Source organism: Bemisia tabaci, chromosome 8, assembly GCF_918797505.1.
Source record: "Bemisia tabaci chromosome 8, PGI_BMITA_v3".
Lineage (NCBI taxonomy): Eukaryota > Metazoa > Arthropoda > Insecta > Hemiptera > Aleyrodidae > Bemisia > Bemisia tabaci.
Window position 1 is genome coordinate 13774134 of NC_092800.1, and position 16526 is coordinate 13790659.

Below are 16526 nucleotides of genomic sequence, written 5' to 3' on the forward strand. Positions count from 1 at the left end.
TTGGTTAAAACTCATTTAAAGTCAAACACAATGATGCATTATCATCCTCCTGAACTGAGAAAATCAATTTCTTTGTTTCACCATCGTTGATGTTCCTGACCAAACATCGATGTAAATAAAAGTGTTGTACTCCTGCAAATAAATACTGCAATTTCGTCAGAATGCTTGAGAACTTGACAGTTGCAGTTTTAATATTGAACCTTCAACGGAGGAGACTTGCAACAATGCTAGTGATGTTACCTCCTCCATAATGTAAGTTTCTGTAAATAGCTTGAATTGGGAACAATCGCTCGATGATTATCTTGAAATTAAAAATTCAGGAGGGATTCGGTCAAAATTGAAAAATCTTGTTGTGAAAATGTATTGATTAAAGATACTGCTACTTCGAGGATATGGCAAAATCTTAACACTTAACACCAGAGACAAACGACATAATTTTAACAAGGAGAGTTTCCCTACATAAGGAACATAGTTTGATTGTGTCTCAACGTCGAACTTGACAAAATTGAGAAGTGGCACACGAATTGAATTAGTGTAACCTCAGTACATAAATTAATAAGATTGATAAAAAGTAGTAGTCCGTAACCCCCAACCATCACCACCATCACCGTTCTAATCTGTTAACCACCACTTGCATCAAAGCAGCTGAAAAAATTTAATGGTTAATGAGAATGGTAGAAAATTATGATGCGCCCCACCAGTGAGCAACAGGAAAAAATAAAAAGATAAATAAAATCACCTGCGGAGGAATGAAGTTGCTCACGCACAACCGACAGGCAGCCTGCACCTAACCATACTTTTGGTTGACCTGCCGGCCTTCGTGAGCATACCTTTGGAGGATGCTGCAAGAATCTAATGAGTGTCTTTTGGAACTACTTCGTAGAATTGCATTGGAATGAGTGCATTCACTACAGCTAGCAGATGCACTGAACATTAACCCAGTACATATTAATACAATTTTCGCTTCAATGGGCCACTAGACAAGATGCGAATTTCAGCATTCTGACACATGTTTCTTAATTAAAATTTTACGTAGAATACGACGCGCACAACGAAAATTACCGAAATTAACTCCTTACGAAGATATTTAATGATTCTTGATGCGTAAATTCAAACCACCCGCTCATGAAAACTCAATGCTCTGCGTGATTCACATCGTGCGCTAAAAATTATCATGACAGTCTCTGCGATATAAAAGTCTGGCAACCTTAATCTTGACACTTTGGCTCAGCTGTAGCAAATTTTTTATAGTTTGAACAACACATGGTGGGAAATGAACATTACCAGATTGAGAAGTTTGTTGAAACCGTTGTAGTGCGCGATTTGGCTCACGTAGAGCTTTGAGTTTCTTGTGAGCGGGCAGTTCAAATTCCTCGGAACCAATGTGAAATAAAAATGTTAATATCTTCGTTTGGATTTTGTTTCATTATTTTTCGTTGCGAAAATCGTGCTTTACGTGAAATTTTGGTTAAGAAACATGTATCAGAATGCTTAAATTCATACCTTGTCTTGTGGTCCATTGGGAAAATTAAACTTTTGCAGTGTTTGCTTGACTGAGTGCTTACTTTCAAGACTAGGTTAGCTTAATATATTCTTATAGGCTCCAGTCAGGGACTCGGAGCTACATCATTTGGTAGAAATCTTTCCGTCGGAGCTTCAACAGGAAAACTGTAGGTACTGACACTCGATGCAAAAGTTGAAAATTGAAAAAAATGACCACTCACTTGGAGAAAAAATAATCCAAACTGATCAGTTGTTTATCTACTCCATCAACACAGAGAGGCTTCTGATCTCCTCACTCATTTTCCTTAGATCACAAAAAAGGTAGAAAGTGATTTTTTAATACTCTGTGGAGGCTTTTTTTTAAACTTCTCAAAAGAAAAGCACAAATTTAGAGACTGTGCGATACAGATATTGCAATTTAGTTGTATGGTGAGCTGAGAATAAAAGTTGCAGTTCAATTTTCGCCAGTTCCTGAAGCATCCTCCAACAGACAAAAATTGTCATTGAACCTATTTTGCAAAATTGGATAACACTATGATTACAGTAAAAGAAAGCAGAAAGGGGAAAAGGCTTTATTTCGAGAGGATGATAGGTCAAGTACGTCAAAAATGTCCAATGCAGGGTAAAGCCCATTTTAAAGTCATGAGCACTTAAACTTCACTGTTAGACAAGGGAAGAAATCACACTGGGCACTTTGACTTATAATATAGAGTACGACACAAAAAGGGACAGCTAGGAGCAGAGTTAATGACTGGCTTGGAGTATTTTTTAAGGGTTGAAACACAGGTATATTGGCACATTCAAAGGACTGAAGCTCGTCTAAGCCAATTAACCCTTAAAAAATATATCAAGCTGCTCACCTGACTCCATCCTTCAGCTGCCAATTTTTGTGACATAGACTGTAGTTGCAATCACCATGTAATGATTGCAATATAGTTCATGACTTCTCGCTTTTTTTTAGAACGCCAATCTAAACGTAAGAGAGCTTGAAACTTCCAGAAAGGAGTAACAAACAAAGCCATTACACTGATTTGTATCTCTTCTGTTAGGTTTAGTGGTCAACATTTCAGACAAACATGATCAAAGAGACTGAGAAAAGGATGTGCACGAAATTCATTAAACCAATTCGTTGATATAACAAAAGAAATGGTTGGCAGCTTTGTTTTTGAAATTAGTAAGAAAAAAAGAGAGTCAACTTTGCAATGTAGGTTCTTAATGACAAGATAGAAAATGCCAAAGACCAAACTTATCTTCACTGCACAGTATGGCTTGGCAGAAAAATGGGATTGGCCTCTGTGAAAATTTTGCTCAACATTGCAAACAAAGAGTTCGGTGAGTTCCCAAGGGGAATTTATTATTGAATTATTTTTCTTGGGTCTAAGTCATGATCAAAGAATGAAGTTCAATATTTCAAAGTATCTTGAAAGAGACTCAGTTGAGCTGACCCACCAGCAATGCAAGTGCACCAAATCATTTACGCTGTGCAAGAATATCAGCATGAAATAAACTCTTGAGGTCATTACAATGGAACAGGAGTCTTGCAGAACTTCAAAAAAAGTAAGTACAGGTGAGAAGCCAAGATAATTTTTTCCAATGCAGGGAAAACAATTTGGTCTCAGATGAATGAAATTAGTAACACATAATGCAAATAGTAGTACCAGTGCCCCATTTCCCAACCCTTGATTCTAAATGCATGCAAAATAAATATTAAAATTCAATATTTAATGGTAAGAAGAAAAAGTTGAAACACAGAAGACTAAAAGTCATCCTGAAGAAGACAGAGCTGTCTGATGAACAGAGTGTAACACTGAGGAAAGAAAAGTCAGTAGAGACCTACAGGAAAAGGGAAAGAACTTTGAGAAGAGAGAGCCTTGAGATTGGAGAGAATTTTTGAAAGACTCCTTCAATCAGAGTATAATATGAAGATAAAATTTCTATACCCATCAAGGCAAACAGGAGGGGATAAAATGCAATGTTTCCTTGAAGCTTCAACAGCAAATTTTCTGTTTATTAGATCAAGAAGCAGAAAATTTTTAGCCTCTCTGTTCGTTTTTTTTTTTTTTTTATCGACTCCCCATTTTAAAAATTTCTCACTTTCAGATGACGGCACATTATCCTTTACTTCTCTTGTGCGAATAATGCAAAACTTTCACACTGACCCCTTTCTAGGCACTGCTACCTTAAAAAATATTTTTCGAACTTTTTGTTCAGAGAAAGGGAAGGAGGAGCCAGATCTTTAAAATTGGTTTTTCTCTCCTCTAGTTTCAAATTATTTTGAAAAGTGTGTTTCAAGTGTCTATTTTATACTTTCCCGTTCTAGTGCAATAGAATCATCTCATTAAAATAACAAATAATTGTTGATAAAACTCAGAATACCCTACAAAATGAGCAAGAGGAGCGAAAGAGAATTAAGAAGGAGGATTGAAATGGATAGGGGATAGCTTGTAGAAACCTGCCAGGATAGGATACCTTTTCAATGAATAGAAAATGTAGGTTTGGGAATAATGCATTATGTGCGTTCCACCACCCTAGCTCTCATTTTCTGGTGAAAATTTTGTGAGCTTCCACTTAGATAATTTTTCGTGCACAGCATCCAAAAATCCCGATCAGTAAGTTCCCAGTGTTGTTGAACAGCATTTGGCGACACAGATAATTATTGATTGATGATGACGGATGGAAATGTTGACCCGTTTCTTGTAATTTGTCCCATTAGGGCTGGAGAGCTCATAAAAACGATTCAATTTACAAATTTGACAAGCATAAACGCAGTGAGGGTACTCTCATGAAACGTGGAAAAAAGTCAAGGGTGAAAGAATGATTCTGTCGAAGAATGAAGAGGAATGAGATATCATAAGAATAAATATTGTGGAAAAATAGACGATGGCAGTTGAGGAATAGATAGTACTATTGCAGAGAGTAGAGAAGCAATACTGACAAAATTATAAATATTTTAAAAAAGCAACTAACAACGAGAAATTATCCTAGGTCAGTTTACACAAAATAAGTCAAGAAAAATAAATTGATTTGTAATAATAATAATAGTAATAAACAAGAGAAAAACAAAAATAAACAAACTTAGAGAGACATAGAAAAAATTAGACAGCCCCAATGCACGTCAATTCTGTACGGCATATAGCGCAATAACCCAGAATAGCACATGAAGAAAGAGATAAAATAAACAGAAAATGAATAGAGAGATAAAATAACCCAATGTAAAGAAAGAGCGAATGTAAGCATGTGTGCGAATGCACACATGCACATCCACACCAGTATTACTTAAGCACAGGTGGATTTACGAGAAAAAGATTTGAGATTTGAAGCAGAAGATTTGAAATTGCACAATTTTCTTGTTCACTTTGAATAGACTGTAAGAGTCTGAAAAATCTAAAATTACGATGCTTGGTGAGTTATTTCATTCCTTTGAAAAGGTACAAAGAAAAGAAGAGCTAAACATTGCATTGAAATGCTTCTCTTGGTAAAATGTAGAACTTTGAATGGGAGTAATTTTTTTAAAAAAATAAAATGAAATAAATAAATTAAAAAAAAAAGAAAAAGAAAAAAAAGAGAAAAAAAAGAAGTCATGCCATTTGACGAGCGCAATCTTGGTAATGTTGTTTTACTGGCTGAAATATTCATTTCAGAACAAGTTATGCTGCAGCGTAAAATTGATTAATTCTACGCACTGTCGGAAGAGCAAAAAGCCTGAAAACGGATTGCACTCATCAACTGGTTACTTGCATGAGAGAAAAAAAAGAAATCAGTGACGAAACCCTAATTTTCTAAGAAAATAAAATTACGAATAAGGCAACTTCCAGTTGAAGAACTGAAAGAGGCTTTAATCACTAAAATAAAAGGAGGAAGGAAATTGAAGAAACTAATAAACATGTGCAATTTTAGTGTTCTTTGACTAGTGGTTATGATTCCAACATAATTCCTATAAAATATTAAATTAATAATAGAGTGTTCGAAATTTGATTTTCTTTGTCCAGTTCTATACTTCCAAATCGATGATTTTAAACTTCCTTATCGATAAAGAAATCACAATAATAAAGAGAATAAAATAATTATTATCAAGTTCATTGCTATAAATAAACTTTAAGTAAATGCACTTCAACAACGGTAACAGCATTCAAAGACTTGAAAAATTAATTCAGATTATGAATACACATTTTCATTCGGTTAATTAACTATGATAAAACTATTGGCAGGAAAAAAATCAAGTATTCTGGGATTTCACAGTTTCCTGTTGATTTTGAATTATAGAAATGACAGAGCATGAACAGGAATTTAAATGACTCTTCAGGAATCAGTCCATTTTTGAAGAACTACGCACAAACATCAAATTGTTTTGGAGACGATAAGTACAGTGTTTTGACTATAATTAAATTTACTATCAATAGCTTCTAAAATTCCAAAGTTGACACAACTGGTTGACTTAGATCACGTTTGAATTAGATTAGATGTAATTATTGAGAAGCAGTGTCAACTAATATTGTTTAAAAATGCGCATTCATATCAAATTGAGGTAAAAGGCACCAGACTAATGTTGAATCTTGAAAAGAGGCAATATCACTTCGGAAGGTCAAGGAATTCTACATACCTGCGTTTGAAGACGCGTAAGGCCCCTAATCCACAAAATTTGTCCGGCACGCGGTTTTTTGTCCGTATCCGGGTCATATTTCTCTTCACCCAAGTGAATTGCTTCACAGTACTCTTCTGGATGTCCTCGACCCCACCTACACAGATTTAAATAATTTTGATTAACTTAGAGAAGAAATTACTGCGAAAGTTGAGCTATTCATACAGATAAGGCGAAATCCTGCTCAAGACGAAAATCCTCAGTCACTAAACACGGGCATTAGGGGCAATGTAAAAAGCTATGATGAGGACGAATTCATACCTCTTGTTACAATGCATGAATGGACTGCTGGACAAAGTGAGAAATGATGCATCACATTACATGTTCTCTCATCGAAATAGTACTAAAGATCGAGTGACTCAGTCAACTTTCTGAAAATTCGGACTTTCAAGTCATAGATGAGAACCAAACAATTTTCATTTTCGTAAATTCAACCTTTGCACAAAACCAAAGTTTACTGAAACAAGATTCAAAGTACTTACGAGAGTATTTTTGGGAGTTTTCTTGTAGGAACAGTTGTAACAATTTGACCCCAAATTAACGTGCCAAATCCGAAGAAAAGGCACCACAGCCATTGATCCAGCGTTAAGCTTTTCGTTGAAAACGCTGTTCCACCAAATTGAATAATGACAACCTTCAAACAAAAGAAAACATTGATTAGGAGTGAAGAAAGCAGAGAATGAAAGAGAAGTAAAAAGAATTTGCACTATGCCAAGTCTTCTATATACTCTTTGAACTGATATTAAGTTTTCTGCTTTTGTTAGGAATTGCTCAAGACTGATGCCAAATAACTAATACATTTTTGCGGTCTAAAATAAAGTAGGTATTATTCATACAATGATTTTGTGGTAAATTTTAAGTGTTCTTCTTTTTCACTAGTATTAAAAACTATGAAAAATAGCTTTTAAAGAGTCAATCTTCCAAACTTAACTCACTCATTGGTTGTCTTTCAGACTAGCTGTCAAAATAAATAAGCTATCTAGTGGTTTACTAATTCTGCATTCTAGTTGAAGGGTTGAATTTTTTGATTGGAGTAAAGCTATGAAAAAGAGAGGCAGATGATAAGATTGACTTACCTGACTAATAACAGTACTAATCCATATAGAGTAAAAAATGGGATTTGTGAAAAATCCTTCGAATACATTACGTTGGCCATGAATTTTTCTGGCATTAATTTCATTAAAGAGTGTCATCATGACAAAAGTGTTAAAAATGACAGTGAAATGTTGAGTAGGCTCTGAGCCGAATTCAGCTCTGCGTCCAGTAGGGATGTCAAGGAATATATCACCTGAAAATTAGGAAATAAATTAGACATATCTTGAGTGAAACTTTGGCACGGTCCATGCAAAGACAAATGCTGGAGAAATAGAAAACTGAACCTGACACAAAGAATTTTTTCCATTAAAAAACGATCCTGCAATGAAGCCCTACAGTCTCTTTACCATAAAGACATTTTAACTTACATCAGAATTAAAAATTACTTGGATCCAGCTGAAATTTAGCCTTACAGAGGAAACTAGAGGGCCGAAAACACAGCAATTTTCATTAATTTTGGGTAGTATAGCGTATTTTATATTATTTATTCAGTCACCCTTTTTTCAATTTAGTAACTTGCTGTTTGTTCATTTTTATTGCATAGCAGCCCTTAACTAGCCCTTAAAAATGCTGGTTACTTTGACTGCTTTGGTCTGATGCAATTGACAAAAGATGTTTACTTTGACCTGAGAGAAGTTATTTATCAATTGCTAACATATTTCCCAGAAAATTACTAAACTTGTATTTCTGTTTAATTAGTGCTATGGTATAGTGTTTTCAAAATGTGAATACATACCATAAAATAGTAAAGCAAAGACAATAGTCAGCTGATAAACAGCTTGTCCTAAAATATTCTTCATCATAGTTCTAGAAATAAGCGGTTTCGTCCGCCCGTAAGGCTTTCGTAGTAATAAGTCAGGCGTTGGCATTTCAGTTGCTAAAGCTAAGGAAGCTAATGTATCCATAATTAAATTCACCCATAACATTTGCACAGCCTGAAAAAAATACAAATTAAAAGTTAGACTTATGAAAAAGAAGTCTCATTGAGTCACAGCAAAAGATCTAAGGAGTGAAATGAAAAATTTCATCCTGATTTCCACTCTGGGAGTGAGATTGAGACTCGGTTTGAATATGTAGAAAGCGCTGATATTTTCTCAGATTTTACATTTTTTTTTTTGATGGGCCACTATACAGGGTTAAACTTAAATATGAGATCTGTTTCCTCATCCAGAATATGTATAGACTCAGAGAAAAAACCAACAGAATGGACGATGAAAGCGACTTACCTTCAGGGGACTGTCTTGAACAGCACACGCTCCAATAAAAGCTACTATGACAGCAACAACATTAACTGTGAGTTGAAATTGAAGGAACTTAGCAATACTATCATACACATTTCTACCCCACATAACAGCCTTTACTATACTACTGAAGTTATCATCCGTCAGAATAATATCTGATGCTTCTTTTGCCACGTCAGTGCCCGCAATACCCTGGGAAAGGAGAAAGAGCAGTTATAGATCTGTATCTAACAACAACAAAAATTAATGCAAAACAAGGCAACATTGAGATAGGAATATCAATCAGGAATCATTGAATTTTACAGACTAGCGAGAAAGAATATGATTTTTTCAGATGTCAGTTTCTTAATGACAGAGATGTGTGTCTTTACAAACTCTACATTCATTAAATAATTAAAGAGAATCGCATAAGAAAAATTTGAAAATCTCTGTAAATTCTCACTTGTGTGCGAATTGATATCGATATCGCAGACACGTTTCGCCTAATCTACTCTCCAGCTTCCTCAGAATGTCTCCTTGAAGTTGGCCGTTAAAGACTCATGAGTCGCACTGAGGATACTTGAGTGTAGAACTGACAAAACACATCCGCAACATTGATATCGACTTACGTTTGAGTGAGTATTGACATAGTTTTTGCGACTCTACAGTGCATCACACTAATGTGAAAATGGGAAAAAATTGCAATTATTAGCTTCTGTTAGGATCAGGATCTCCTTAAAACTTGGGAGAAAAAATGTTCAGCCCTGCTGAACAAAAGTAAAAAAATTTCTCCTAAAGCTGATATATGGGAGACTAAAATTCCGAGAAAATGACAGAAGTATAAGAAAGCAAATTTTAAAAATCTCACTTTCATTAAAACTGTAATTTACTGAACTCTTGAAGGAGGTAAGACTTTATTAACTTGATGCTGGACCCATAGTTATATACTTATTTTATTCTTTATTTGCGGAAATTTTCCCAAGGTACCCTCTCCTCATCCATTCCCCATTATCAAAAAGTGCATTGGTCACAAAACTGTATATGAACAAAATTTTGGAGAAATAAAGGGAAATGAAGTGAATAATTGAGGCTGAGTCGTAGGTGATTTTTGCGCATAATTTTGTGTGATCTGTGTAGATATATAGCTGACTTTGTAAGGGTCCATTTCTCTTTTTTTTCTTTTTCAAAAATTCTAATACTTGCATCGGAGTTATAACTGAGGAATGAAATTGGACTTTTTCTCATTTTAAAAGCTGTGAATTTATGAAACTACGTACCATAGCAAAACCGACATCAGCCTTCTTTAAGGCAGGACCATCATTGGTCCCGTCACCTGTGACGGCAACGACTTCTCGGCAGTCACTGATTTTACTGTCAATGATACCTTTCACTAGCGTGTACTTGTCTGTTGGCGACGATCGTGCAAGTACCCTTAATTTAGGCCACACTTTGTCTAGTAAATGTTGCTGAACCTAAAATAAAAAGTTTCAAATGGTAAGTGAATCATACGCTATTGACACTCATATTAAATTCTGTAAGATTAAAAATTTCTAGCCCACAATGAAACAAAGTTAGGACTGATTTTTCCCTCAAAACTCTGACTGAGTTATTAGTTGGTACTTGGACGGAATCTTGGACCGGCTTACAAAATTGAGGAGGGAGCTTTCACTAAATTGCTTGCGGCTTTTGGTTAGCTGTTGCAAAAAACACTCCTGAAAAATAGAGCAACTTAAACTGGGAAAGTTAGGCATTTCAAGCCTGTTTTTGTTCATAAAAGATTACCATTATTGATTTTACAATGGTCCGATGATGAAATTCCAAGGACTTTCATATTGCTCAGGGAAGATTCCCATAATCAATTATATTAAAGGACTTTCTGAGGCTTTGTAAGCTCTGTAAATGTCAAATTTGAGGGGTAACTTGAGCCATAGCTCATTTTTCCTACTTCAAATTAAAATTAGAGTCTTGACTTGGCGCTTATGATACTTTGCATACAACAACGAGATTAGGTTAAATTGGAAGCAACTTACTTCTCCATTGGCATCACGGATTCTTGCGTTGAATTCTTTGCCTTCTAAAATAAGCATATCTTCTCCCGGTTTCAGAATCCCGCACTTGGTTGCGATTGATCCTGCAGTCTTAATGTTGTCTCCGGTGACCATGCGCACAGTAATGCCAGCTCGCTGACACTTCCTAATCGCCTCTGGTACCTGCGCAGTGATAAATTTTGTTGAAAGACGATGATGATTAAGTAAGTGGGTAAAAAAAATTAAATATTTGATAACATCTTTTAGCTCCTGAGATTTTACACCGATGTTGTCATACATGACTTCAATTTTCGGTTGGCAATATTTGCCAATACTGAAATGTTATTGACTCACTTTTCTTTTCGGAAAACCGTTTTTTAAATGTATTTATTTATTCACTTATTTTCAATAATGATAATTTGGTTATCCTCTAAAAGCAAGCCTCTCATAACCCGAGGCATCCACAGAATTTAGAAAATGAAATTTCCCGACACACTTTGGTGAAAGTCCCTGACAATTGAAGATATGCCAGGTGGTAAAAAGACATAATTTGAAATGGTTTTCAGGCAAAATTTTTTTGTGCGAAACATCAAACCCAATCTAGAAAGCAAATAAAGGTGACTTAATAATTTTACCCGACACTTTCATCATTTTCCCTGACATTTCCAGGTTTTTCATGACTTTAAAATTCCCTAACATTTCCCGGTTTTCCTGGTATTCCCTGACTGTGGCAACCCTGCGTCTTTGCTTTATGAATTTTCTTGGCGAACTTTTAGCTCTTTCATTTTGATTCAAAGGGTGGTAGAAACAATAACTAACCTCAGGACGGACTGGATCTTCAATACCGACGACACACAGGCAGGTCAAATTGCTTACTACGTAGTCTTCATCATCCCAATTGGGCTCTTGATCGATGTGAACCTGGTTGATTTCTGCTTTGCCAGGCACGAAATCGCGGTACGCGATTGAGATGGTCCGAAGACCGTCACCTGCCATCGGTTCAATGACACGGTTCACCAGTCGGTCCTGCATGTCTCGTGTGAATTTTTCGAGGTTGCCATCTCTTCCATAGATGAAAGCACATCTGTGATAGGGAAAAAAAAGTTACGAAGGGCTCATGACGACACTGAATCATACATTCTTGAGAAAAACATTTGACAAAATTTATTTGAAACCAATAGTTAAAGATAGATTAGGGATGGAAATTTTGAGTAAATTACATTAAAACAACTATTTTTTTGACAGCGATAAATTTAATACTTCTGATTTTGAGTTGATTTTTTCGATTAATTGCAGACTGATTAAAATTAAACAGTTTTTGTCAAATTTTGATCATTGGTGGGAGAAGAATGATCACAAAGACTTTTTTTAAATTTTCTAGGAAACAAGTTTAAAAAAGAAAAAAACTTGCTTTCCTAAAAATCCATTTTCTACCACTGGGCAAATAATTAAGTTTAGAGAGGAATATCACATTTTCTCACTAAAATTAACTGTGCATAAAAATAAATTTTATCTTTAGGCAGGTAGAGTGTCTTCCATTGAAGCAATTTTTTAAGAAATTCACATGGTTTCATTACTGTTGATTGACTGATAAAATTGCAATACATCGCGATTTTTCCGTCGAAAAATGTTACTCGGGATATGGCTTTAAGTCATAACTAAGTTTTGATTCTTCAGCTAAATTTCCTCATTTTACTTCATCAGTTTATCAAGCAACCCAGATTGACAAATAACATTACCAGAGAAGGCTATGACAATTAAAGTCACCCTGTAAAGAGGTACTACATCTTAACAAATCAGCCTCCCGAACTGATTCAAGGAACTTTAAAAAAAGTAATCACTGATGCTCATTGACTTACTTTTTAAGAACTATTTCTGAGGCACCCTTTGTGAAAAGTCTGAAGCCTCCACCTTTGAGCGGAATTACTGTGCTCATAGATTTTCGAACTGAATTGAACGTGTACACTCTCGTCAACTTCTCTTCGGGGATATCATCCCGCCACGTTTGATAATCTTTCTTCAAAGCAAGAACGAAACCTAATAGAGCACATTCAGTCTTGTTACCAACTTGTTTGGGTGGGTCACCCTCGTTATCACCAGGCTGAAACAGACAGAAAAAACGAATGAATTGGTTATTTGTTCATAGCATTCAAAATTTTGAGGCATCACTGAAAAGGATACAATGTGTACTATTGTACTATTTTTATTATATTTGCAGCTATAGTTAGATCATTAACTATGTAGATAAATCATCTGTAGGTTGCTGCTCAATGGGGCCTTTGCTGGGAGACTGGTTTTGTGTCTTTTGAATGGCTGTGTAAATGAACACCATAGTTTTGAACACCTGAGACTTTTTATTCGGCATTAAAATCCGTAAATGGCAACAAATCAGTCTCGAGCGCGGGTGACCATACCGCTCTCCGGACACCTTCTTTTGTTCAGCGACCATAGGCCGGCAACCAGTCCATTGTGAGGGTAGGAACAATGGGCACCCTTCATCCCTCCTTAATGAGCCCTAGTGCCCGAACCGAAATTTTTTTCTCGCTGAAAAATTAATCTTAACTATATTAGTTATTTTGTAGGAGTTAATCTCCATTTCCCACCATATCCACAGTCCCAATCATACCTCCATATGTTCACTTTGTACGTTATCCAGGGCCCAGTTTTCCCTGGTATAGGAGTCGCTTAGAAGGGTCTCTAAGCGTGAAGATGGTGATGTTAGAATTAACTAAATATCTTACCTTTCTATTAACCTCCTTTCCCATTCATGTTCATTAAATTCTAATTTGTTACCCTGTCTATAGATGGCTGTAGGTTCCTCTCTTGGAATATAAGCCAATAAATCATCAGAAGAAGAAGAAGAAGAAGAAAATTAATCTTTTGGTGTGAAAATTTAGTTCCAGCGTGAAATTATGATAAAAACGCACTAAAATTTTGTCCAATTATCTTACTTTTGAGCTGACATACGGTATTTCACGGCGGATCGCGGTCACACGCAAATGCCGTACATCAGCTCATAATTAAGATAATTTGACAAAATTTTAGTGCGTTTTTATCATAATTTCATGTTGGAACTAAATTTTCACACCAAAAGATAATTTTTCAGCGAGAAAAATATTTCAGTCCGGGTACTAGGGCTCATTAAGGAGGGATGAAGGGTGCCCATTGTTCCTACCCTCACAATGGACAGGTTGCCGGCCTATGGTCGCTAAACAAAAGAAGCTGTCCAGCAAGCGGTCCGGTCACCCGCGTTTGAGACTGATTTGTTGCCATTTACGGATTTTAATGCCGAATAAAAAGTCTCAGATTTCGTGAAACGGATTAAGATATGTTCTACGCAGCTTAGCTAACCAAATTTGGCAATATAATGTATTAAGTAGTGTAATAAGCACGCAATTTAACCCCCTTTGTAAAATCCTACCCAGGATTTAAATTAAGTACCCATTCTATTCTATTCTACAATGTGTAAGCTTGATTTTATGAATGTTCAGAAAGCAAACAGGGTTTCTTTGAATGCAATTCAAAGGTAAAATAGTTTTTGTGACTCTATTTCATTATTATGATCATTTTGCTTTTTTATGTTTAATATATTCCGTATCTTCAGGCAAATGAATCCCTATCGTACAGTTTACACTGAATTAATTCCCTTGTTTTTGGGCGCAGTGATTTTTCTCCGGGCCTTTTAAATAAAATATTATTCTATGAAACATCACACTCCTTAAAGGAAGATAAAACATTACATTTATTGCAATCCATTGGCTAACGATTGAGGTTTGTAATATTAGAGACAATGAGGTAACTGGTATTGCCAAAATTGTGCCTACCTCATATATATCAAGCATCCATACTTACCTTAAAATATTACAGGAATCTTTTCTTACCATTATTTTGGAAGTATAGGCAGAATTTATTGAGATGGCTTGCACTATCAGATTACCAACTGCGGCCGGAATAGAGGAAAATTTTGGAATTGTTTTACTTAAAACTTCACAGATATAAGATTGAACAACCGTCATTCTATAACAAAGAGAAAATTGAAGAGAATATTCAGAAAATGAGGCAAAATATCAAAAATGAATATCAGTCAATATGTATACACATAGATATGAGAAAAATCAGAAAGAAAAAATTGCTTATGCTAACACTTTGGATGTTGCAAAATGCATACAAAATGTTGATCATCTTGCATGAGGAATTAAAAGCAAAAATATAATGAGAGTAATCCTTACCTGTTGGTGGTAAGTGTTCCAGTTTTGTCGGAACAAATGGCAGTAGCGTTTCCCATTGTTTCACAGGCATCTAAATGTCTTACAAGATTGTTGTCCTTCATCATTTTCTGTTTCAGGGCAGAGAAATAAAAAGAGGAGGGTGAGTTACGAACAGATTAAAATCAAAATTAAATTAAAACGAGTTTTAAACCTGGGATAGAATACTAGGCAGAATAAACATTACCTTACCACTAGGCCTTATTTCCGCATTAACACTTCATTCAAACCTTGTAGGACATGCTCCACATCGTCATTTCCAAAACCAACTCATGAGTAAGACAACAACATTAATTGCTAACATTAGAACTATAAAAAGAGGGGTATCGATAGGAACCGTTCTTAGACCCACTCTAGCTCAATTTTCTCAACTTTGCAGTTTTGGCTCATGGAAGGTCTATAATTTACAGAATGCATCTTGATTTGATCATTTACAGTCTCTTGGCGGGTCTAATGCTGCCCTGAACATGGGTCTGAAGGGCAATTCTGGCAGAAAATGGAGGTGTTACGGGTCGGTGATTAAATGCCGAAAAATCCACATTTTAATCCAAATAATTTTTTCAAAATATTGACCCTCAATGAGCAAAAAAAATGTAGAGTTTAGGAACGTCAGTAAGGGTTGGAGAAAACAGCCCTTAACGATACCTCTCCTTCATAAAAAAAGAGCAATTTTATCATAAAGCACCCAAAAATCAGTTTGATTTGTGATTTGATTCTGCCTAATGGGCCTGTTGCAAACTTTTGCTAGAGCAAAAATAAGAGTTATTTCTTATAGATAATGCCTCAAAAATCACGATGAGCGCATCGGCAAAGTCTGAAATGCATTCATAACTTCACAATCTGCGAAAGAAATTTGCGTTTTTTTAAGCTTCCCGCTTCAAAAACGATACTACGGCACAGGTGAACATTTTGTTAGAGGAGTCGCTCCATCGTCGGCGATATTCATCATGGCCGACGCTTGCGCGCAGTTCCGCGCGTAATTCGAGGAGAGTTCAAGGTCAATCAATTCGGGCGTGGAAAACATGAACGTTAAAACACGCCTATTGTTATCTGGTCTAATCCAGTTCAGGTATTATCTCGTCCCATCACACGTGTTTTGGCGGATTGGCATTGGCCATGATGAGTATTGCCGACGATGGAACGACTCCTCTTACAAAATGTTCACCTGTGCCGTAGTATCGCTTTTGAAGTGGGAAGCTCAAAAAACCGCAAATTTCTTACGCAGACTGTGAAGTTATGAGTGCATTTCAGACATTGCCGATGCGCTCATCGTGATTTTTGAGGCATTATCTATAAGAAACAACTCTTATTTTTGCTCTAGCAAAAGTTTGCAACAGGCCCATTGTAGTTTTTAAACAAGACAGATTCTAGAATTAACATCCGCAGAAAATGTTGAATTATTAATATGTTCGAAACTGACACTTCAGCTTCTTCCATCTTGTTTTGAATGCGATTTTAGAGAGGAGCCATGTTTTGGGAGAACTTAACTTTTAACCCTGTTTAGTGTCTATTGGGCTTAATAAATTACTAGCGCATAAATGAATGTTTTCGAGAAGAGGCTAAAGGAACTAATAAAGTCGAACATTGGTTGAAAGCTCACAACTTTGAGAGTATTCAATGAGTGGCAATGAAAAATTCTAGGGGCCTGTGCATAGTCATTTACTTGTTGTATGGAGGGCAGCTATAACAATTATCTCTATGACACTGCGACCAAACTGTAAGAATTACCGTCGCTAAGAATTCCAGATTAATAAGGTAGTTAACTGGATAAAATAAA

At 35.8% G+C, this 16526-nt stretch overlaps 2 protein-coding genes across 31 annotated transcripts in view; both read right to left on the reverse strand.

Annotated features, from left to right (window-relative positions):
- LOC109033903 (plasma membrane calcium-transporting ATPase 3) overlaps positions 1 to 16526 on the reverse strand; it is a 469278-nt gene that overhangs the window by 229158 nt on the left and 223594 nt on the right. The window lies entirely within an intron of this gene.
- Positions 1 to 16526, reverse strand: part of LOC140223753 (plasma membrane calcium-transporting ATPase 3-like) — a 310994-nt gene that overhangs the window by 27546 nt on the left and 266922 nt on the right. For all 19 annotated transcript variants that reach the window (XR_011900358.1, XR_011900359.1, XM_072303319.1 and 16 more), the window contains 11 exons: positions 14714 to 14820; positions 14366 to 14501; positions 12344 to 12585; positions 11304 to 11568; positions 10488 to 10667; positions 9735 to 9929; positions 8464 to 8670; positions 7974 to 8172; positions 7219 to 7430; positions 6625 to 6776; positions 6104 to 6239 (listed from right to left, as the gene is read on the reverse strand). Coding sequence is in view for 17 of the 19 variants with exons in the window: in XM_072303319.1 (XP_072159420.1) it covers positions 6104 to 6239; positions 6625 to 6776; positions 7219 to 7430; positions 7974 to 8172; positions 8464 to 8670; positions 9735 to 9929; positions 10488 to 10667; positions 11304 to 11568; positions 12344 to 12585; positions 14366 to 14501; positions 14714 to 14820 (2031 nt within the window). In the remaining 2 variants the exon portion in view is untranslated. The remainder of the gene's footprint in view (positions 1 to 6103; positions 6240 to 6624; positions 6777 to 7218; positions 7431 to 7973; positions 8173 to 8463; positions 8671 to 9734; positions 9930 to 10487; positions 10668 to 11303; positions 11569 to 12343; positions 12586 to 14365; positions 14502 to 14713; positions 14821 to 16526) is intronic.